The following is a 24,197-nucleotide window of genomic DNA, read 5'->3' as shown; positions in this document are numbered from 1 at the left end:
GCATTGGTGCTAGAGTTTCTATACAAAATTTATGTAACAAAACATTCACTGAGTAATCATTCGCTATGTGCCAGGCACCATGCAAGTCATGGAGGAAGAGCTCACAGTGTGGGCAGAGTGAGAATTTCATACACAAATAATTATAATACAGTGCAATCTGCTTTTAACTGGTCAAGGAGGTTAAATCGAAATAGAGAGCAAAGAGGGGGAAACCGACTTTGCCCAGAGAAGGGAAGGTTCCACAGAGAGTGCTCGAAGAGCTCCACATTAAGCAGAAGTCTGTGCACTGAGAAGTTGGGTGAGAACCACTCAGGCACAGGAGCGGCCCATGCCTGAGCGTGGAGGTGCAGAGACCAGCAGCTGGGAGAAGGCTCTGGCAGTCGGCGTGGTTGGAGGGTGGAGGGCACAGAAGTTGGGATGGGTCAGAGGAGGCCGGAGATGGGTAGGTCATGGCCCAAGGACCTGCATGAATTGTGCAGAGTACTGCACCTGTGCACGTTTCCTCACTCTGCCTTGAGTACTTTTTCTTGCCCTTTCCCTCTGTGAAAGTCGTCACTTCCTTTGGGGTCCGGCCCAGACCTACTCTCTCCAGGATTGTTTAGCGACCACCTCATGCCTATCCATACTTGTGCAGTGCACTCCGTGGCATGCATGTGGGGCAGTCTGGGCTTTACTGTGTACACTTGGTCATGGGTTTTAGTGTCTCGTGTGTGTCTGCCTTTCATACAGGATGGCAATCAACAGCACAGGCTGTGGGTCCACATGACTGGGGACCCCAGTCCTCTGCTTATTACCTGCCGAGCAAGTTGCTGCTCTCTCTAAGCCTGCCAGGCTGCCCCGCATAGAGGGCATGAGGTGGCTACGCCTGTCTCCCAGGGCTGTCCTGCGGACACACAGGTGGGCTCCTGAGGTCTTGGGGCATTTAATGGCAGACAGTTGGTGTTCAGCAGTGGTGGCTGTGGTAGTGTACCCAGGAAAGTTCTGGAGGATTTTTTTGTGTGTTCTGAAGAGTCAAAGTGGATGAGTTAAAAAGTGAGGTGATCTAGTTTCAGCCAAAGACTATTGGAGAGAACCTCGCCTACTGATTTTATTAACTCAGCCTCTGCTAGTATAGTGATGTAACTATGCTGAGAAGAAAGTTCTGTGGTGATGTAGCATACGTGAGGTGGTCAGTGGGTGATCCCAGGGAACTGTGAGTCCCAGATCACTAGAAAATATTCAGTCACAGTTAGAATCCTGGAGGACAACAGACGTCTTGGTCAAGAGTCATTTCCTCATTCCCCGACTTTGCTGCTCACGTGCAAGGTTGTCCTGCGGCTCCTCCCGCCCTCTGCTCTTGCCTCGCAGCCGTGGCAGGTGCGTCCCCGGTTCTGTGCAGTGCTTCATCCCATTCGTTCTTCTCCACATTTCTTCCTTTCCCCTCCTGCTTCTTTTGTTTCCAGCACTCTCTCTCCAAATCACGTGGGCCAGCATGTTAGTGTCCTCTTGGCCAGCTTAATTCTCTCTTTCGTTTTCACTTCTTGGCCAGGTGTGTTCATTTGTGAGTGGCTCGGATGTGCCAGGAGTTGTGCTAGGGACTGCAGACCCAGAGATGAGTGACACGCTGTTCTGGCTCTTCTGAGCCCAGTATCTATCAAAGAACAGGTATTTATGAACTGATTCTGACCCCAGGTGAACATTAGGAGAAGTTGGGAGAATGGGGGTGGGCAAGAGCAGATTATAAAGGAGCAGATATATCAAGCTCAGCAGTGCGGACCTTATTTCATAGGCAAAGAAGAACCACCAAAGAATTTTAAGCATTATAATTGATTATTTAGTTAAAAAGCAAAATTTTGTGTAGTTTGAAATGAATATATATTCATAGTAGAATGTATGGGTAAATAAAAGAACATGAAATAGGAATCACCTGTAATCTCACTAGCATATTCTCTTTTTAAATTTTATTTTTAATTCACAGATAATAACTGTATGTATTTATGGGTACAATGTCGTGTACTCCGTGGTGTATTGTGATAAACACGTCAATGCAATAAAGTGCATTAATCTTTTTTTTCCCAGCGTAAAACAGTGTAGCCACCCTAGGATAAGCGCATTTTGTGTTTTTAAATCATTACAAGATTCAGTTTGTTGTCTTTGCTTCGTCTTCATTTTGGTTGAGATTGTAGTTTCTTGCACAGTTAACATTTGCTGAGTTTCCGCTCTCTGTGCTACACTCTGTGAGGTGACCGGTAGATTGTTCACATTTTTTGACTCTTCATTCTTCGTGGTTGTAAATAGACATCCCACGCTGCACCCTTTGAGTGATGTGATATTTTACCACATTATGAAGTTTTCTTTCCTGTGAAGATTTTAAACTTTGGTCTAAATTCTTCTGGAATCAAGTCCATTGGTTTTATTTATCTGAGGTCTTTCTTGAATTTTATGGAGCACACTTGAGTCCTTTTAAAAACAGGTTATTGTTAAAAAATGGTTTCTTTGTTGTTCATGAACAGAAGCCGTCAAACGTTGAAAGTCAGAGAGCATAGTGTGCTGGGACCCTATGTTGATGGACTTTCCAAACTGGCTGTCACAAGCTACAAGGTAACAACGTCCTTTATGTGAACTACTTAAATTCCACGTGGTGAAGTTTTTTGTTTTGGTTTAATCTATTATTATAAGTTAAATTTATAATAGTATCACTTAATCACTTTTTACAAAAATCTTAAAAATGAGATGATAGATTGGACACCAGTGGATGTATGTAGGTTAAATAGGATAAAGCTTTTACAACAAGCCTCAAGATGGTCAGACTTAACAGATCCAAAGTGGGTTTGGAATGGGTCTAGCAAATTGTGAGTTTTATCTTTTGTTGTTATTTTTCCATTCTGCTGCCTACTTATACCTCTTTTTGCAATTAATGTTTTCACTTTGAGGCTTTTTATCTATTGTGTTGAATTTTTCCTTAAACATTATTCTTTTTCACTTATACAGCAAAATAGAATCCTGTTATTTTCAAAGTTTTTCACATATGTGTGTCTGTTAGAATGGGATTCAGCTGCATATAGCGTAAAAAATATGACAGGATTTAAGTTCTGTGGTTGACTATGTATCCTTAGTGTCTAGGAAGTACCTGGCATATGGTAGGTGCTGTCAATATACATTTGAATAAATAAATGAAAGAATATGTGGTGACGTGAACAAGACTTTTCATGTAAAGAAGTCTGAGGTAGATTCTCCCGGGCTGGTGTGGTGACTCCAAAGGTGTTATTAGTGACCTGGATTCCTTCCAGCACTCCACAGAGACATGGCAATGCCATGTTTCTCAAAGCTCAAAATGTGACAGCATGCCTGCTCCCTTTAGCAGTTCCCAGATGACCTGTGTCATATGTGTGTCTTACCACACCTTAGCCACGCAGCCACACAGAGCTGCAAGGACATCTGGGAAGCGTGGTCTCCTGGCTGTGCCGTGTTGTCTCAGCTAAAGCTTGGGTTCCTGGGGCCGGCCCGGTGGTGCACTGGAGAGTGCGCCGCTTGTGAGTGCGGTGGCACTCCCGTCGAGGGTTCGGATCCCATGTGGAGACCGGTTCCCGCTCACTGGCTGAGCGTGGTGCGGCGCGACACCGAGGGTTGCGATCCCGTTGCCGGTCCCCGGTACGGGCGTGACACCGAGGGTTGCGATCCCGTTACCAGTCAGTAAAAAAGACAAAAAGGAAAAAAAAAAGAAAAAAATAAAGCTTGGGTTCCTGGACTGGGAAGGAGAGGGGACCGCATGACGGGATGCAGCTGGCCCACTCTTTCACACATACCGCCTTTCTTGTTCCAGACTAAAGTCCTTGAGGGAAAATGATGATGTTACAGCTCTGCGTTGTTATTAATGAAATTAAAATTCACATGGGCTGGGTAACTGTTTTAGAGCTTATAATACCTTAAAAAATGAAAATCCCAGCTCACTGGCTGAGCGTGGTGCTGACAACACCAAGTCGAGGGTTGAGATCCCCTTACCGGTCATCTTTAAAAAAAAAAAAAAAAAAAGAAAAAAATAAAGCTTGGGTTCCTGGACTGGGAAGGAGAGGGGACCGCATGACGGGATGCAGCTGGCCCACTCTTTCACACATACCGCCTTTCTTGTTCCAGACTAAAGTCCTTGAGGGAAAATGATGATGTTACAGCTCTGCGTTGTTATTAATGAAATTAAAATTCACATGGGCTGGGTAACTGTTTTAGAGCTTATAATACCTTAAAAAATGAAAATCCCATTACCTTCCTGTTGCATTGTGCTGTCTGGTTTTTGTTTTGTTTTGGGTGGCTGGTTGATAACAGGGGTCGAACCCTTGACCTTGGGGTTATCAACACCACACTCTAACCAACTGAGCTACCCAGCCAGTCTTATGCTGTCTGTTTTTTAGTAGTAATAGCAATTGAGTAGTAATTCTATGCAGAAAATTAGTCTCTGGATGTTCTTATTTTTAAAAACATCTGGTAAGGTATTCACCAAGGTGATAGTTAGTGATATGCCTGGTACAGGACTATCGAGTTATTTTCATTGGTTTGTTGCTTATTTGTATAATCTAATTTGTTTTAACAGTATACTTGTATTGATTCTGTAATTAAAGAAGCTAAGTTTTTTCAATTCTAAATTAGATGAGGATTGGCATGGCATATTGGTCCATCTTGTGTGACTCAAAAGCGTAACTTCCAAACTTTTCAAATTCTTAGTCAAAACTGCCACTTTCTTCTGTACCTATAGAAAATAATGGACTTTATTTGGGTTTGCAGCAAGAGTATTGGCTCTTGTACTCTGTGGGGCTTAAAGTTCATTGAAAAATAAAATGTAGATTCCAAATGTGTTGTTGACTTAGTAATTAAACTTGTGATGGTTTTCTAGTTCAACAGAGCTTTGCTATTTGTTACACAAATAAGTAAGTGTGTGTCTGTGGCTCGTGTGCACTTAGGACATTGAGTCTCTGATGTCCGAGGGGAACAAGTCACGCACAGTCGCTGCCACCAACATGAATGAGGAGAGCAGCCGATCCCACGCGGTCTTCAAAATCACCCTCACGCACACTCTCTGTGACACGAAGTCTGGGGTAGGTGTTCAGATGCATGACTTTTTTAAATCTCTGACGTGGATCATGGTTTATCTTTTTTCTTTTCAGGTGTTAGATGAACTAAAGTTGTAGCCAGACTTGTGTGTTAGGACTCTGGACAAGAAAGAGAAGCCACTCTAGATGGACAGAAAACTATTTAATGCAGGGACTTAGGTGATTACAGAGTCATTGGAACACCTGAGGAGGAGTGGGCTGTGGACTGACTCTCTAGGAATCACTTCCAGAACAACACAGATCTGGCCCAGCAGGGATGGTGCCCTCTGTGAGGACACCCTACAGCTGTGGGTGCAAGGCGCATCCCATAGCTGTGATCTAGGAAGCAGGAAGAAGAATTTTCTCCAGTTAGTGCAGCTGCCTCGTAGCACCCTGGGAGCTGGAGAATGTGCTGGAACACTGCAGTGGAATACCACACATTTCCATGATCCTGCTCGCCAGCAGAAAAAGCCAAAAGGGGGCAGGGGATGGCCTCTCCTTTCCTTCTGCTTTCCAAATCTTTAGCAAGTGTAGCCGACTGGCAGAGCCTACGTCACATCCTGAACTCTGGCTGCCAGGGGGTCTGGGAGAGGTGGGCTTTAGCTCCCCACCCTCTCCAACTCAAGGAAGAGGGACAGAGGTTAAGCAAACACACGGCCCACAGTCTGCCTCGGTGGCATTAGAGCTTTCAGCTGTGATGACTGACTATATGAGCGAGTATAGGCGCTCGGCTGATTTCGTGGAGGGTCTTCTCAGTGTTTCTGCTAAACAGCCAAATATTAGAAGGAATAACTTGCACTGGGGAAATTGCACTGTAAAATTACCAAATTTTGTGGAACAATATTTTGAGTATTTGCTTTTGAATCTCGTGAAGAGTAAACCAAGTCAGAGATGTACGAGGGTACTTCAGAAGTTCATGGAAACTAGAATTGACGGGTAATAGTAATCTTTCCATGAACTTTTTGAAGTCTCCTCTCGTGTGCTCCTGCCACATTGAAAACTTCTCCGTCTATGCATGTGTTTGTGTTTTTCTTCTTCTGTGAAGTTTTACTTATTTTATTATGGTGCTTACCCCCAGTGCATCAGTTTCACATACCAAAGCTGACACAATCACCCTGGCAAAATGCTCCGTTTTGGCAGGATTCTCATTTGCTGAAAGCATGTTTTTCTTACTTTACCATCACAGCATGATTAGTGTAACAACAAGAAGTTCTTTGTTTCCCATTTCATTTTCAGCATAAAACAAAAAACATACTGAGGACTTTTTTTTTTAACCAAAAGAACTTTTGATCTGGGAAGCTGAATATCCTTTTGTTAGCAACATGTTTATTTATGGAAATAAATGTAAGTGTATGTTTTAAGGAAAGTTTTAAAAATGATCCAGTGTATAGATTTTGACATTGGTTTTTTAATTTTTTGTATTGCTGCTGAGGAATGAAATGTCTGTTACATGAATATGATTTGATACTAGAACATTTTTGAAAAAGGAAAATATTAGTATGTGTACATATATATGTATATGCATATGAAATATCTTAACTAGAAAAAGATGTAAATCTAATACCTGAAATTATGAAATAAAAAGGAATTATTATATATGAATAAGATGAAAAACTCTAGAAATATTTTGACTTTTTGAGGAATTCTTCTATTGTATAAAAATCAGATTAATGTGTTGGGTTTTTTTAGCATCAGTAGGAATTGCAGGTATTTTGCCTCAGGATGATTGATAAATATTCATGAAATTTTAAGCATGGTTTTAAATCATGGTAAAATTTGTATCTTATAAGTCCTTTCATATACTTCTCTGAAATTTTTATTAGGATCCTTTCAAAGTGGCCCATTCTGGAGGCACTGTTTTTCTGAGATAATTAACTTTCACTCTGTCTGGATTAGTGGAGTTTCATCAATTTTGTGCGTACCTACTCCTAGATTGTATGGTTTTCTTATGTCATTTTGTAGCAGCACAAAGTAATTTTGAAATAACAGTGAATGACTTTAATAAAGGATTCAGATCATCAGTTCACTTGGTCGAGGCGGTACCGCCTCTGCGTCCTCTGACTGTTTCTTAGTGCTTGTCCATCTACTTGCAGACATCTGGAGAGAAGGTGGGCAAGCTGAGCCTGGTTGACTTAGCTGGCAGCGAACGCGCCACCAAAACCGGTGCTGCCGGCGACAGGCTGAAGGAAGGAAGCAACATCAACAAGTGAGTTTTTCAGGAGCCGCTCCAAAGGGGGACATCTGTATCCCTAAAGCACTGGGACGATCAGGGGCAGTTAAAGCTGTCAGGAACACGTGGTTTGGAATTTATTTATAGTATTTTTAGTGGGCCTGAGCTCATTGAATGTTTTGTTGAGATGTCTGATGAGGCTGAGGAAGACAGCCCCAGTCAAGTTGGGGGTTCTCAGGGTGGAGTGATTCTTTTTCGCAGAGTGGGGCTCCTGTGCATTGCGGGGTGTCGAGCGGCATCCCTCCCCTCTGCCCACTAGATGGCGGTTGTACCCGCCGCCACCCCCTGCCCCAGCTGTGACAGCCCAGACCCTCTCTACAGTTGCCAGCTGCTACCTGTGGGGGCACAGTCACCCTCCAGCCAAGAACCACGAGTCCAGGCTGTAGAAAAGAACAAAGATAATTGGTGTCTCAGATTCTCACTGTGGACCCTGACCCATGTGTCACTGTGTGGACAAATACCTGCCACATCGCGCTTCCCCATTCGGAGCTGTGTCTGTGTTTGTCCAAGCCCAAGAAGCCAGGACTTCAGGAAGTAATACTTTGTTCACCTTGAATTATATACTTGTATTTTCTCCCTGAAGCTAAACTGTTAGCTCCTGTTGAAAGGAATCTTTTCTATTTTGTGGCTTCAAGAAGGACACATCAGTAACCACCTGGAGATGACGGAACACCATCATCCAGATGCTATACAATTATTATTGAATCTCATATATATAACTTTTGCCTGGTTCTGTGTTTTAATTATTATACTGTGTTCGTGGCTTCCTTTTTAAAAGATATGTGGTGTTTGTGTCATTATCTTGACCTGAAGATTGACAGCTCACATGTTTATCTACAAAAACGGAAACATAAACTGGGCTAAGCATCTTATTGCTTAAGGTAGTGTTACAGGGACACCAGATATTTGGAGTGTGTGTGTTTTTAAGCTGAGCAGCAAAACGCTGACAGCAGGGGCTGCTCGCATGCAGGTGCAAAGGCATCTTGGTGTTCAATCTTTGTGCTAAAATGTGACATATGATATATTCCACTTTTTGTAATTATTATGGTTTGTTGCACTATGCAGGTCCCTCACAACCCTTGGTCTGGTTATCTCAGCCCTAGCAGATCAGGGTGCTGGCAAAAACAAGAATAAATTTGTTCCATATCGTGACTCAGTTCTCACTTGGCTGCTCAAAGTAAGTTTTTTTTTCCCTTACTGGCATACTTTTGGTGGTTGGTAAAAAGGCAGAATAGCACGTAGACTGTTAATCCTTTCCAGTATCGTCTCCATCGGTGTTCAAATGTGTGATCGTTAGGCTCCTAGGATAATCACAATTTTAATGGACGGAGCATGGGTTTTTTCCTCGTAATTAACATCCCAGTACCCCAGAGCCCGGGTGCCGTGGGGTTGTTGGGCACTCACTGAATCACACCATCGCTTCTGGAGATTCGGGTGAATAGAAAAAGGACCTGGTGCTGTGTGACGGCTGAGTGAGTCACAGAAAAGGAGTTTCCACCGTCTGCCACCCTCGGCCGGACTGCTCCTTCTTTTTCACAGACTCCTTTTGTCGGACTTACGTTTTGGACTTTGTTTTCTATTTAACTTCAAGACATTTTGGACCTTAATTTCTGTTTAACTTTCCTTATGATAATTTTAACTTGCTTTCAGCTCCTTAAAGGAGTTGTTAAAGGACACAGGGCAGAGTTGAGGACACAGAGTTCATCAGTGTTGATGAACTGATTCTCCATGGATGAGACTGATGGGAGTAAGGAAGGAAAACCCTCTCTGAAGGGCTCTGAGGAGCTCAGAGGGACATGCAAGCCCCCCTCGCCCTCTGCAGCTCATGTCTAGGAAGGGAGATAGGACGAGCATGCAGAATCGTAGACAGGAGTTCATGACAGATCTTACGACAGAGATAGTGATTGCGTGTCATAGGAGTTTGGTGAGAAAAGGCTGTTTCCAGGTTTCCTCGAACTTTTCAGGTCCCATTAGTCTTCATGGAGGTGGCATGGTGAGTTGGACATTGCACTGCGAATCCGAGAATGTAAGTTCCAGTGACAGTGTAACTCCTTAGGCAGGTGTCAACCTTGAAAAGAATATTTCACCTGTCCAATACTCTTTTTTCTATTTTTTAAAATGGAGAAATAATTTTGTGCCCTGTTTAGTTTTAGGATGGCGTATTTTCTCACTGATCAAGAATGAACAAACACCTGCTACTCACCATGCTAAGTGTTGAGAGTATGAAGATGAGTTACACACTGTTAAACGGTGTCTCAGGAGAGGACATGGCTGTTGACCGGTCACAGTGTATTTAGAGAACAGTCTTTGTGAAGGGGAGTAGGGTTTTCTTCCCTCTCTCAGAGTTCCTAGTACTCAACTTTTTAATCGAAAACTGCGCACCATTGGAACGTGCTTTGTCAAGTGAAAACATTCTTTGTATGAATGTCAGTAAGTTCTGCCTAAATATAATGCTGAAATTGGATAAATTTGCCACTGTAGAAAACCAGGTAGGTTACTTCCTTTGGCTCAAATGCAGTAAAATTAGAAATTCAAAACAAAAGGATATACAAATTTTGATCATTAGAAACCACTTCTAAAGGGGTATTACAAAACATTTTACCACCAAGGAGCATGTCAGTGTTTCACCTTATTTCTCATTAGTTTTTTTCCGGAAGAAATCTTGATAATATACTTACTTCTTTCTCAAACTTTCCACGGAAATATTTCCTGGTCACACATGATTATTCCTTCGATGTGCCTGATTTAGGAGAGAATTCGTTGTCCTTGTTACAAAGTTGCTGCTTCAGTCCATTTAAGACAATGATAGGAAATATCCTTTCTTAATTGAATTGACATAGTTAGAATGGCCCAGGTAATTACTGAGTGGCCATCCATAGGCTGGAGGCCAGGAGAACCTGTTCTGGCAGACTCTGGTGCCATGCCAAGTGCTACAGGTGGGTCACCTTGTTAATTTCTCAGAAGGTGAATGGTGGTGTTCCCAGTTGTCAGATGAGGCACAGGCGCGGATGAAGGGATGGCACAGTCAGGATTGGAATCCAGCTGACTCTGCTGCCCACCTTTCTTTGGCTGAGCTGTGTCCTGCTCTTATCAAATGTTATTTTTTATTAGAAAGAGATGCACTTGACTGTTTGCCAATGTTTGGTAGAAAATAATGAAAAAAAACTATTTCTAATACCGGAAGAATGAAACCAAAATGTACTTTAAAAAGCTCATTTTATCTTCTGTATAATAAGGTTATAATTGCCACTTCCATATGCTAATCCTTAGGTTAAAAATGAATCAAGTGTTTGCTGGATTTTTTTCACCATTTTTTTCTTAAAAACTATATGACCTTTTTATAGCATGTTTGACTTCTGCGGCAAGATCATAATAGGTCATTGTTTGCGAAACATATTCCAGAGCTTAAACAGTTTTCCCAAAGGCCTCTCTGAATCCCTTTATGAGCAGATCATTCCCCTAGAAAGTGGTTTTTACATCCCTGTTGCTTTTTCCTTCTTTAATTATTCCTCTAACTCTCCTGGATCCTTGTTCAGCATGGGTAGGATTCTCGTATTCTCCAACACAACTTCCATTGAACTCATAAAATCACTCATCTTTTATAAGATTTGCAATTTCATTTTATAGAGTTTTGTGTGTTTTTTGCATTGTATTTGCATTAAAGTTGTGTTGTGCTTCTGACGTATGCAACATTTGAGAGAGGAATCTTGGCTCCTCTTGGTGCCTGGGTTGGGGATGGATGTGGTCTTCTCTTGGAGAGGGTAGTGCTACCAACTCTTGAGGGTCACCCGGGCAGTAAGTGATTGGTGGAGAACTAGGTCATACTAAGATGGATTTTGCTTCTCTGTGGAACCTTCTAAATGTGGGCCTCTTACCATCAAGTGGCTTTGGGTGCTGAATGCCCAGATGATGAATATCTTTCGAATTCATCCCCATTTCTCATTCTTATGGCCACTTCCCCGAGGAAGGCCACTTCCATCTCTCACCTCGATGACAAACATTTCCCCTGAGCTTTTTTGGTCTAATCCATTCTCCACGGGTAAGTTGCAACATCTTTCTAAATTAATACTCTTGACCTTAAATCTCTTCAATAACTGTCCATAGGCCCTTAGGATAAAGTCCGAATTCTTTAGTGACATGTGTCTTACAGGGCCCTTCGTAACCTGACCCTCCTTACTTACATGAGTTCATCTTGTGCTTCTTGGTATTATGACTTCCAGTTGAATGATGGGTGCTGTCTTACTTCGAGGACTTCATCTTCAGTCTCTCCTCCCCCCTCCCCCACTCCCACTTCTTTTCACCTGGTTAATGCTTATGTATCCTTAGGTCTCACATGTCACTTTCTCTGGGAGGCTTCCCTAACGTTTTGAGAATTGGCTTTATGCTCTTTGTTTGTTTTTCCCAGACCCGATCATATTTTTCCTGTTTTAGTTCTTAGCATGTAGCATGTGCTCACCGGCATCCCTTACTAGAGGGTAAATCCCACGAAGAGCTGGGTGATGAGTAATTTCAGGCGAGCTCTGGATTAGCATGATGACCTCTGATAAGTCTGCCAGTCTCCCTGGGGCTCAATTGCTGATCTGTAAAATGAAATAATTTGATTAGGTGACTTCAAAGAATTCTTTTAGCTTTAAAAAAATTCTGACTTGCAAAATTAAACGTCTTTCTTATGTCCATTTAATTTGCCATTGCTCCATTTGCAACAAAGCTCGCCCGATTTGCCTAATTAAACAATTACAGAGTAAACAAGAAACTTCTTACTTTCTCCTCGAACGACAGCCAGTTCTTTTGTTGCTCTTTCCTTTTTGCTAATGGCGTGAGGCCGCTTTTTAATATAAGCCTATTGTTGCTCCATGAACAAGGGCTTTTAAGATATCAAGCATTTGTTGTTTGCCAGGTTTCCTTTTTCAGTATAGATTGAAACACACTGTGAGTGCTTTTCTCCCTGGTGGTTCCTGTCGCAGACTCCCGGTCCCTCCAGCGCTGGCCACCCCGCAGGCTGACAACGTGCAGTAGTTCCTGAAGGGCAGTCCTCCGCAGGGTGCTGCCGGTGAGCTGGGTTGCAGTGGGAGAGTTAATTTCTGTGATCTTTCCATGTAGGATTTGATTTCATTAACGTGCATGGGACTCTTCATGACATTTTGTTAGACCAGCAGTGTGAGATCAGTGTCCAGAAGTGTGAAGGGAAGCAAGCCTTCATGGCTTTTACTTCCTAAAGCCTGGACTAGTCATAATTCCTGCCTTTACATGCATTACAGTGTCTTTACTTCAACAATGTAATTATCTTATGTATGTTTCCCCTGGAAAACCAAATTTTCCATAGTGGGTGAATAAGTGGACATATTATCTGTGATTATATTGAACTTGTAGCCATACCTTGGGAATGAATTTGTTTCTGACACTAGGACAGAGTATTTTGGAAAGGTAGCAGGTCATCTGACTTAATTCTCAATCCTGAACTTTGTGTAGGGGTGGAAATCATATTGGACTTGCAGCAGAATACAACTGGGTTAGAATATCGTTCAGCTTGCTCGTTCTGGATTTTGAAGCAGTGTATTTAACCTCCTTTGTCACAACAAACCTCTGTTTTCTTGTCAGTAAAAGGTAATCGACTTCACAGAAGGCTGAGACCTAAGTAAAGCGCAGGCACAAAGATGGTGTAAGTCACAGATTGCTCCAGTAAAGTTTGCATATTTTGAGAGTGGAAAAACTTTTTATCTTCAAAAGTAAGAGTTTTCTAGAGGTTAATGCTGCCAAAAATAGAATTAGGTTTCTTGTGATCTAGTGAATTCTGCATTACTGGCCTGTTGGAGTATCCTCTGTAATCCTGAGCCTCTGTCACTCAATGATACTCTGTTACTGAAAGTGGGTTTTGAATCTGTTCTTCTGGATAATTCTTCTCAGCGTGGGACAGCATTAGTGTAGGGATAGTTCTCGAGCATCTTCTCTCAGTCCCTGTGCGAGCTGTGGAAGCCGTGTGTAGACTGAGCTGTTTTTGTAGCTTTGAAGTGCTGTCACCGGGAGCGGCTGCAGTTCTCTCAACAGGTCTTCTGTTTTCTAAGACGATAATTGTATCTTATGTTTTGAAAACTTTTCAAGGCACTAACCAGCTCGTAACAGTGACTTTCTGAGCCATTACTTAGGCTTCACAGACTGCAAGTACACAGCGGTGCCCATCAGATGTCAAGTAATGTCACACTTGCTTGGTTCCTCTGAGTAGAGTTTTGTAAGGCATGCAAAAAATCCTTTTTTTAAAAAAATCTGAGTTGTCTGCTTCCTTGTGGTTTGATGTTGCCTGTTAAAAGGACAAATTGACTTGGAATTAATTTTTATTACACTGAAATAAATGTGGGCTTCATTGTACTTCCCTGTCCTTTCTCAAAAACTGGAGCTCCCCCTTTTATTTCTAAGAACAACAGTGTGGCAGGAGAGACAGCGCAGGATGCGAGTCAGTGTCCCTGCATGTTAGCCTAGTGTGGTGTTAAGCAAGCGTCTGACCTGGGAACGTCGTGTCACTGTTTCTGACTTCAGCCTTCTCATAGGACGTCCTCTGCAACTCGAAACTTTAAAGGGCTACTCTCTTGGTTCTACTCCTGCAGGACAGTCTGGGGGGTAACAGCAAGACAGCGATGGTGGCCACTGTGAGCCCGGCCGCCGATAACTATGACGAGACCCTGTCGACGCTGAGGTATGCGGACCGAGCCAAGCACATTGTCAACCACGCCGTGGTCAACGAGGACCCCAACGCCCGGATCATCCGGGACCTGCGGGAAGAAGTCGAGAAGCTCCGAGAGCAGCTAACCAGAGCGGAGGTACTGGGCACTCTGCTGGGCGGGGACACAGTGTCGCCGGCACCGGAATTTCCTTCCTCTTGGCCTGGAGGGATGAGTCCTCTCCTAGAGTTCTTGAATGTCCTGTAGGAAGAGAGATTTGAGATGAGCGATAACGAAAGGAAGGTTGTCATGTGTGAAATTTAGAGAGTTTTTGCAGGTGTTGAAGGATTGAATGGGAGGGAGAATGAAGGAATCGAGGGAGTGTGTCTTTCCATCTCCACCCAGCAGCAGACGAGAGAAGTCCTGGAGTAAGGGAGTGAGAGAGACACTGGAGACTGGTGCAGACAGGATGGAGGGGCGAGGCCCAACTGCGGGGGCCCAGACAGATTTTTATTTTCATTTGTTAGTCAGTGGAAGTCAGAATGAGAATCTTGAGGTCTTCCTCACCTTCATAATCCAACTTTTCCATGTTGTGGGTTAATTCTGTTTGTAGAAAAAAGTGACACTGTCGCAGAAGGACCCTTGTATGCAGTGGTGCTCTATTTGTGTTACAGAGGAATGGAGATTCTTCCATGTATTCTATAATGGATGGTGTTTGTGTTCCATTACTGGATTTGAAAACCTACTCAGTTCCGACCTCCAAACAAGTGCTCATCCTCCTGTAAACGTGGGACGAAGCAGATTCAGGACTCCTGCTTTAGTTGGCATTTCTCTTGGCAGTCACCCACCACTGTGGGGCTCTTTCCTGGGGTGGGCACCGCAGCCCTCCTCTTGCGTATCTGCTGTTTTCTGGTAGTAAGTCAGTAAAATACACGGGCAAGACAGTTACCTTGGTTGTGTTCATTGAGTTTATCATATTTATTGCCTGCTGAATTTTATCCTGTTTTTACAGGAATAATTTTATGGTCCATCAAGATTCTTTGGAATTTTGTCTCTGTCTCCCCAATATTAAAAACACCATTTAGTTTGTAAGACGCCTGTGTTTAGTCTGTACATACTTGAATAAATTCTTGAAGTCATCAATATGGATGGCAGTGAATCATGTGTGTGATATAGATGTATGACCTATAGGAATTTAAAAAGTAAGCCCTTAATAGCTTTACCTTTTTAGGGGTCTTCATAACAGGTTGGAGGAAAAGAAAAATGTTGTCTTCCTTTTTCGCCTACCTTGGATAATTTGATGAGTTTGTGGTCCTCACAGCAGTTTAGATGCTGGGATCAGTGATGTTCCGTCGTTCTGTTCGAGGTAGACGTTTACCTTTTTAGGGGTCTTCATAACAGGTTGGAGGAAAAGAAAAATGTTGTCTTCCTTTTTTGCCTACCTTGGATAATTTGATGAGTTTGTGGTCCTCACAGCAGTTTAGATGCTGGTATCAGTGATGTTCCGTCGTTCTGTTCGAGGTAGACAGAGACCTCAGCATGCTGCAGAGCAGAGAGGAGGCAGACAGTCACTGTTATCCTTTTAGAGTTGGTTAATTCTTTTTCCAGGCCATCATCCAGACATTTCATGAAGTAAATATTTTGCTTGTAGGCAATGAAATCTCCAGAACTGAAAGACCGGCTGGAAGAATCTGAGAAGTTAATCCAGGAAATGACTGTGACCTGGGAGGAGAAATTAAGGAAAACTGAAGAGATCGCACAGGTTTGTGTTTCCTGATTGACAGAGAAAGAAACCTTGTAGCAATTTGTATGGTGGGACTCAGAGGGAGCGCCTGGTTCCTTTTTGATTTTTAGCTTTGCTGATGGCAAATCTAGCACCATTAATAGGACTGTAGATCCAAGAGAGTCTATACTTTACTTTGCAAAATTAATTTGAAAGATAAACAGGGTGTAGTAGCAACTGATCATTTATTATGTAAGAAATAATTAATTTTTTAATGTCAGCAATCTTAAAAAAACTTTTTTTTTTTCCTGACCGGTAAAGGGATTGCAACCCTTGGATTGGTGTCATCCACACCATGCTCAGCCAGTGAGCGCACCGGCCATCCCTATATAAGATCTGATCCCGCTGCCTCGGCGCTACCAGCACTGCACTCTCCCAAGTGAGCCATGGGGCCGGCCCTTAAAAAAATTTTTTAGTGGGCCGAGCCCGTGGCACACTCGGGAGAGTGCGGCACTGGGAGCACAGCAGCGCTCCCACTGTGGGTTCGGATCCTATATAGGGATGGCTGTGCACTGTGCATTCACTGGCTGAGCGCGGTGCGGCCAGTCTCAAAAAATGACAAAAAAAAAAAAAAAAAATTTAGTGAAATAAATACTTTGTAGCCTCTGGCTCTGAACACGTTGTTCTATTTTTTTAGACCTAAGGAATTTACCAAAATTACAAAATTGCAAAATTTTGAAATTACAAAATTGCAGACCTAAGTAACTTACTGAAATTACAAAATTACTAGTAGTAGATATTAGGCTGTGAGCTTCATGCTTCCATACGCCAGCACAGTAAAAGTAACATGAGATACCTAACTGAGATGACTGTCTCTCACTGTTACAAACTTAGTACAGATGGAGTTGTGAAGTCTTAGGATGGAAATATTAGCATTAGTCTTGGAAGATCTAGTCAAGTTTAACATTGGGAGAAAATGCTGAAAAGTCTGTCTACTTCAAAGGCCTATCCTGTGGCTTTCCTGTTACATAGTTATTCAGCCTCTGTTTTAGAAATATATATGGTAACGTGGAGCTTGGGACCGCTCTGGCAGTCTTTTGGGGGCTGGGCAACTCTAATAGCAGCTATTTAATTGAAATGTCTTATTCTTTGGTTTCTACTCGTTGGGCTTTGTCTGTTCTGCAGCCGAGAGTAAGTGTCCCACGGTGTGCAGTAACTAATGATGACAGTAATAGACACCGTCTGGTCGACTCTCTATGTATTGGGCCCTATGCTAGGCACTTTGAACTACAGTTTTTTATGAAATCCTCTCCACAGGCCAACCAGATAGGGACTGTTATGACCCACCTCAGTCGTTCAGCTAAAGTCGCTTCTCTGCCTCTTCCCCTTCCTTTTCTAGGTTAAAAATCTCTAATGTTTTAAGCCGCTCCTTGTATTAGACAATATATGGAACTTGCTACATCTTTTGCCACAGAGTAGATTCCGTCTTTAAATGTGCTGCCCAGAATCAGTCCATACGTCAGATGTTGTAGCACAGTATTATTGATGCATAAAGTGCATCTTATGTTTATATTAGTGCAGAGTAGGATTTAATTCTATTTTTAAAACATTTTTATTATAGACATTTTCAAAATAGATAAATTAGAGAAGAGTGTGATAAATCCACGAGTACCGATCCCCTGGTTTTGTGAGAGATCATCATATGGCCAAGCTGTTTTATCTGTATGCCTGCTTTGGGTTCAACGTATCCCTCAAATTACAGAGAAGAGAACCCATCAGTGTATAGCTATCGCTCATTACATGTCTCACTTTATGTTTTTCATAAATTGTAAGTCACTCTAATAATAACTGTCCAATTTGGAACTATTCTGTGTGAGCCTTTCTGAGCTTCTCCAAAGGCAGGACACTGATGTGGACTTGCTGTCACGAACACGCAGCAGGGTGGGTCCCCGTGAGCAGTAGTGCTGGGGAAGCCTGTTCTTGGCGTCATCACTCTTCCTCTCTTGGGTGTCCCTTTGGAGGGCTCAGCCTGATTTTGTCCCACTCCTCCTTCAAGGCCTTATCTTGCTGGGCCCCCAGGCTTTAGTGCTGTGGAGCTTTTCCCCTCTCTCATTGAAAAAATGTGGTCTGTTGATCATTTACCTTTTCCTAATCCAGACTGGCATTTTCCAAAGGGTGTTTCTGACAATATAGCCACAAAATGTTACCAAGTCTTCTGGGGGGATATATGGCCCATGGTCAGTCAGATACATTTGGGAAATTCTGGGTAAACTGAGTTCAATGGATTTATTTTCTGAAGGACTTCTCACATCATTTCTGGGGCTCCTGCGAGTTGGCGGCTCTCCCTCCGTCCCCCATGCTCTGTGGCACCTTCCCGTGGTGGGCCAGCCCTCTGAGCACCCCTGCTGGCCTTCTCCGCAACTGTGCTCACCCTGTGACCCCTACATCATGCTGCGCCTGGCCGTTGTTCGACTGTTCATGCGCAGTTTTATTCCCTAATGAGTTCGTAAGGTTCTCAAGAAAAAGTCCTTATCTTTTAGTTTTTCTTAGGTGTATGCTCAATAATATTTTTGAGTAAGCAGACCTCAAGGTGACTATTTTCTAATTCCAGTGTCACATCTACGATTCCAAACTGTGTCTGATTTTCATCTTTTATGTTCTCATTAGGAACTGCACTCTTAAGTGAGTTCAAAACCTGAGGTAGATCGGAGTTGACAGACCATGCTGTGGGCAAACCCACCTGCCACTCGTTTTTGTGAATAACGTCCTGTTGGAGCGTTGGCCAAGCTCATCTGCTTCTGCGGTACCTATGGTTTCAGCAGCAGAGCTGAATATGAGATGGAGACCAAACGGCCCACAGAGACCTAAACATTTACTCTCTGACATTTCGTAGAAAAAGTTAACCAACCCATGATATCAGAAGCAATAATATTTGGTGATATCAATAAACAATTATGTTGTATTATACATTTTTAGTTTATGAGCTGATTTCTAGATGTTGCAGACATTTGTAATTTTTCAGATGAGTAAAAAGTTTGAAGTTTTTGGTAGCAAATGTAATAATGAGTTGAGAGATCCCTACCATTATGCCTTTTTTGGCTTAGACAAAAATTTTGAGGTGTTTTTACCATTATAAAACCTCAAGTGACAGAAAAATGCATAGGGAAGCAATGTAAAACAGTAGTTTACCAACAGCGACAACTTTTCTTTCTTTTTTTTTTTTTTGGTGGCTGGCAGGTACGGGGGTCTGAGCCCATGACCTTGGTGTTATAAGGCTGTGCTAACCGGCCAGCCCACTGATAACTTAGAGAAAGGTATATTAGAATTACTTCCTTCATTTTATGGATGTGATTCTTTATCAAAGATAATCACTTCTTGGAATTGAGTACTGAAGACTCTAATGTCTAGTGTCTAACACTTAAAACTCCTGAAAGAACCCTATAGCTCTTTCTGTTAGTGACACACTTGATTCTAAGACCTAGGACCAAAATATCCCCGTTCCAATTTTGTAATAGTGTATTACAGGGTGTATTGATGGGGTTGCAGTGATGATATAAATTAGGATGGTATGCATAGAGATAGAAAACTTTGAAGCTTTATTTTAAGTATACTACAAAGTTAATAGTAATAATAATGGCCCTTGGTAAATGACCTAGTTTGTCTTTCTTCTGCATCAAAGGTCCTAGGTGACTGTGACTCATCACTACTTGCTGTTTACCCACAGTCACAGACACCCCACCCTGCTGTCATAGAGCATCAGGCTGTGAGATTCCTGTTTCCTCCTGTATACATATTTTGTATATTGTAGAGGTTCCGAGGCAGGCAGGCACAAGAAAAAATAGGCTTGTGTTGTTATGAAAATATCACTTGAGTGTATGTGCAAGTCTTTTTCTTGGATAAGTTAATAATGCTGACGTTTGAGTGCTCACTGTGTGTCCTGCACTATGCTGGGTACTAGGAACACACAGTGAATAAGCGCAGACCCACGCCCATACAGCTCGCAGACCCACGCCCATACAGCTCGTAGCTCACAGCCCCAGGGAGTGGCAGAGATGGTCAGTAAACACTCACCAAGCGTGAGAACACATCTGCTCCAGGGAGAAGGAAGAAGTATGAGATCCCTTAAGTGAAAGAGCATTCTTAGCACTTTCAGGGATCTGGAACACGTTCCATGTAAGTTTGGTGCAGAGTTTGAAAGCAGGAGCTCCAGGACGTGCATGTGGAGAGGAAAGGGCCTGGTGGAAGGCCTCGCAAACCTCACTGAGCCTTTCTCATACACAGGAGAGTGTACGAGAAACTTTGCTTTTTAGAAAGATCACAGTTCAGCTAAATGCACTCACATTTGCTCATATGTGTGGAGTTAAATGAGATGAATTCAGGATGTTAGATGTTTTTGAGAGTTTGTTAGTATGCTCGGTTACTGTTTGTCAGGGGCTTTATTTTACAAAATAAAGTAAATTTCAATTAACAAAGTAAAACAAATTTATATAGTTTGGAAAGGAGAAAAATGCAATAATCTATAATACCATATCCTAAGTTAACATACTTGAATCATAAAGATATTAAAGAATTTTCAATTAACAAAGTAAAACAAATTTATATAGTTTGGAAAGGAGAAAAATGCAATAATCTACAATACCATATCCTAAGTTAACATACTTGAATTATAAAGATATTAAAGAACTATTGTAACATTGTAAGATCTTTTACATCTTGCTGACTCAGTAGCTGTGAAATTAATACCTCTCTAATACATTTACAGGAGCGACAGAAACAGCTCGAGAGTCTTGGAATATCTCTTCAGTCTTCGGGAATCAAAGTTGGGGATGATAAATGTTTCCTTGTTAATCTGAATGCTGATCCTGCGCTGAATGAACTACTGGTGTACTATTTAAAGGTGAAGTAATATGCCTTGTTCCTAGTTTCCTGCCATGAAATAGAATATTTCATAGTACTTTTTTTAAACTTGGGGAACCATGCTTATTCAAAAAACAGAGTTAGAAATTGTTTTTATTTGAATAAACTAGAGTGTAGAAAATAATCTTGGGTTTCTGGGATCAGTTTCCCTTTTTAGTTTTTGAATGATGTCATTCTACCTAGTAATATAAAAAATGGTATTCTGATATTATTTCCAATAAGTTAAATAGCTTACCTAGCATTATTTAATGTGATTTATACCAGGGAATTAAGTAGATAACTTTAAATCTTAAAGGATGACTTTTAAAACTAAGTGATTCATTTGGTCAGTAGACTAAAGCTTCTGTGGTTTGTGTGAATCCCATCTTTTTGTGAGTGGTTTGGTAGCTCACAAGAGAAAATGTTTAAAGAAAGTAAAATTCTTAGGACAAGTTGACATGGAATGTATGTTTCCAGTAACTCGTAGGACAATAACAACATTTGGATTTTGGATTTATGAAAAAAGTGAGAATAGGTCACTTAGAGACTGAGAGAGTCAGAGTATAGAACAGAAAAAAACCAAATATTGGTTTACATCAAAATCTATAAATCAGGAGACAAATTTGGAGGACAAAGAGCATGAACCTGAGACACTACAAAATCATGGGGAGCATTCCAAAGTTGCCTTTGTCAAACCCAGGGCATAAATTAATTACACGATGGACTGTACGACACGAACACAGGCTTAATAAATATTAGGACGCAGTTTCTTTCCCTCATGCATGCGGGCTCAGCTTACGTGACCAGGAGAGTAAAGCTAATGAGCTGACTTTTTGTTGTTGTTTTATTCTTTTTATTTATTTTTCTTTGAAGTTGGAAACACCTTTAAGATTAGAGAATTGTGTGGTTTCATTTCTAAAAAGACTCAAAAATTTGTGACACGTTGGATAGTTTCCCAGTTTTTAATCAAAGATATCCCAGAATAATTGCTTTGTGTCATTTTGACGAGGCCCCTTGGTTAAGGAGTATTGTACACTGTGTCTTCTCCAGCTGTGAGTTAAGTCACGTCTTTGACAATGTAATCTAATACGTGCGTGACCAGGTAGTGTGGTGTAGTGGGAGCAACGCCAGAGTGGGGGGGAGGTGGCCTGTGCTTCCCGTCCTCGGTCGAGTCCTTTGATTCCTCCAGGCTGCAGTTTCTTCCTTCATAAATGGATGTAAGTTTTCTCGCTCCCCTGCTGGGTTCCTCTGAGGACTGGACATCTAGAAGCATGTTATCAGCAGAAGCACTATGCAAACATACAGTGTTCCACATGCCACTTTGTCATCTGACATTCCATGTGGCTCCTCATACACGTACTGTCCTTCCTGTTAAGAGATGATGTACTGTCCCGTCACTTAGTGCTTCAGAACAATGTCGGCAGCATTTTGAGTTACAGCTGTCGATATTCATGAGCTTTAGGAGAGATGTAATATCAGAATAGGACTTAAACATTCTGCCCTTTTTATTTCCTGGGACTAGGAATTCTTTTCCTGTCTTATGTGGTGTTCTTTGAACGGGCAAACAAAAACGCAAACACACCAAGGAGAAACCCTGATTCATATCTGTTCCTTAAGTAAAAAGTTAAACAAAGATACTGTTCAGAGGTTTTTGGGTAGTAGTCAGAATATCCCAGTCATCTGTGTGGAGGTGTCCAGATTCTGTTTCAGACTGTGCGGTCGGCCCTGTTCCGGCAGAGTTGGAGGCAGTACTGACTTCTTGGCGGTCCAGGCTAACCCCATGACAACAGTGTATTCATGACACAGCACATTTAGAAGGGTGATCTCCGCCCCAAAATAGTTTCTGCCTCAGTAAAGCTGCACCATGATGTGGGACGGAGGAATTTGGAAGCTTAGCATTTTTTATTTCTTTGCCTTCAAATTCTCAAGTCAATTTAGATGTGGGCAGATGACATCACATCTCTAGATGACTTCAGCCACCCCATCTGTAAATGACAGCAATGGATTAAAACAGCTCTAAAGTTCTTTGCAATTCCAACTTGTGTGGTTCTCTGACTCTTCCAGGATACAATCCTCCATTTATTTATTCTGGTAGACTTTGTGCTAGCATACTCCAGTGTCATTATACCCATCTGTCATATAAAGAGATTGAGATACTATCTCCAATTCACGCTAGCTTGTTTTCATTGCCTGGTACCTCCGCCGCACACAGGTACTCATGAGATAACCTGCTGTACCAGCCTGTGATCAGTTTCTTCTCCTCATTGGCCTGTTTTCTTGCAGTCTTTAGTGCACAATCAGAAGAGCTCATCAAAAGCTGGTTAACTAGCTAAACATCACACAGTAAGGCTTTGGCAGAATTCACCGTATTTCAGATTCCAGTGTTTTGTCGTCCAAATCGCAATAGATTATAACCTCAACAAGAGATTTAATTTGTCATTATAATGTAAACTCTGTAATTGGGACCTTGTCTGTCTCTTGTATCTCCAGCAGCCCAGTTCCCAGATCATGATAGGTGCTCAATATGATATTTGTTAGAAAAAATGAAATTTTCCTTCTGGACCATGGATTAGACCTTTGCGTGTGTGAGCTAATATCTTCTGTCTCCGATAATCTGTAATTCAATCAACAGGTCTTTAGCATCCACCATGTATTGTGAGCTGTGCTGGTTGTTATAAAAGATGCAAACATCCTGTGTAGGTTACTATCTAAGTAAGGGGAGAAAATAGCATTTATGCAATAGATAGTAAATCACAGTATTATAGAATCTAAGGTGTAATCAGGGTTCAGAGAAGGAAGAAGCCAGTGTTTAGTAATAGAGAAACCTTCACGTGGAAGATGAGGTTAGAAGTAGGTGTGGAAAGCTACTCTGCGTGTTGATGAAGGGAAGAGAGAGCATTTCAGGCAAAGAAGCTGAGATGAGGGCTGGGATGTGGGCATGAGCCTGTGTGCTGCCCAGAATGTGGTGGGAGCCAACTGGCTGCACACGCTCCTCCAGTCTAGGGTCTAGCACAGTCTGTCTTAACCTCTGCCCCCCAGGACAAAAAGGATTCCCGAGGCACAAATAGGACTCAGGGCTAGAATTCTTCATGGCAGAAGGAGAGGGATTCTACACAGAGCCAGCCCGAGGCAAGTGCTTGGGGGATTGTTTTTCTTCTTCTCTAGGTGACCTTGGACCTCCCTTGGTGTTGGTGATGTAAGACAGAGGAGAAAGAACCGAGGGGGTGGAGGCTGAGGCAGGCATGGAGGAGATTCTCAGGCTGCTCCTGAACTTTACTAAAGCATTAGCTACTTAGTCAAGCCCTGTTCTCCAGGACAGGAAACTGTGGGATAGGTCACGAAGCTCATCTAACAGTGAGGAGCAAATACCTATGTGGAACGTCCTGGAATGTATTATATACACACCTCGAGGGTCTGGCAGGACACCATGGGACAGTTCTGGACCCCAGCTCTTTGTTTCCTTGTGAACACCATTGCAGTGTAATCAAGAGAGGAAGCCCCAGAAAAGGGGAATGGAAACAGTACTACAGAGGAAAAGGCCTTTTGTATGAGCTTGAAATCCCCAGAAGAGGTGGAAACCGTTGGAACCCAGATATAATTAGAAGGATGACCTGCAAAGAAGAGGAGGGAATGCT

The 24,197-nt window shown here is 42.3% G+C and overlaps 1 protein-coding gene across 1 annotated transcript in view; it reads left to right on the top strand.

Moving 5' to 3' along the window:
* The window catches only part of KIF13B (kinesin family member 13B), a 160,856-nt gene that overhangs the window by 60,055 nt on the left and 76,604 nt on the right, over positions 1-24,197 (top strand). Inside the window, exons 8-14 of the mRNA XM_008573609.1 lie at positions 2,493-2,580; positions 4,932-5,066; positions 7,154-7,266; positions 8,356-8,467; positions 13,890-14,102; positions 15,595-15,705; positions 20,429-20,563. Coding sequence (XP_008571831.1) covers positions 2,493-2,580; positions 4,932-5,066; positions 7,154-7,266; positions 8,356-8,467; positions 13,890-14,102; positions 15,595-15,705; positions 20,429-20,563 — 907 coding nt within the window. The remainder of the gene's footprint in view (positions 1-2,492; positions 2,581-4,931; positions 5,067-7,153; positions 7,267-8,355; positions 8,468-13,889; positions 14,103-15,594; positions 15,706-20,428; positions 20,564-24,197) is intronic.

This window comes from Galeopterus variegatus, unplaced genomic scaffold (genome assembly GCF_000696425.1).
Source record: "Galeopterus variegatus unplaced genomic scaffold, G_variegatus-3.0.2 Scaffold939, whole genome shotgun sequence".
Taxonomy (NCBI): domain Eukaryota; kingdom Metazoa; phylum Chordata; class Mammalia; order Dermoptera; family Cynocephalidae; genus Galeopterus; species Galeopterus variegatus.
The sequence above is the reverse complement of the archived record's forward strand: the minus strand, read 5'-3'. Positions and strand labels throughout refer to the sequence as shown.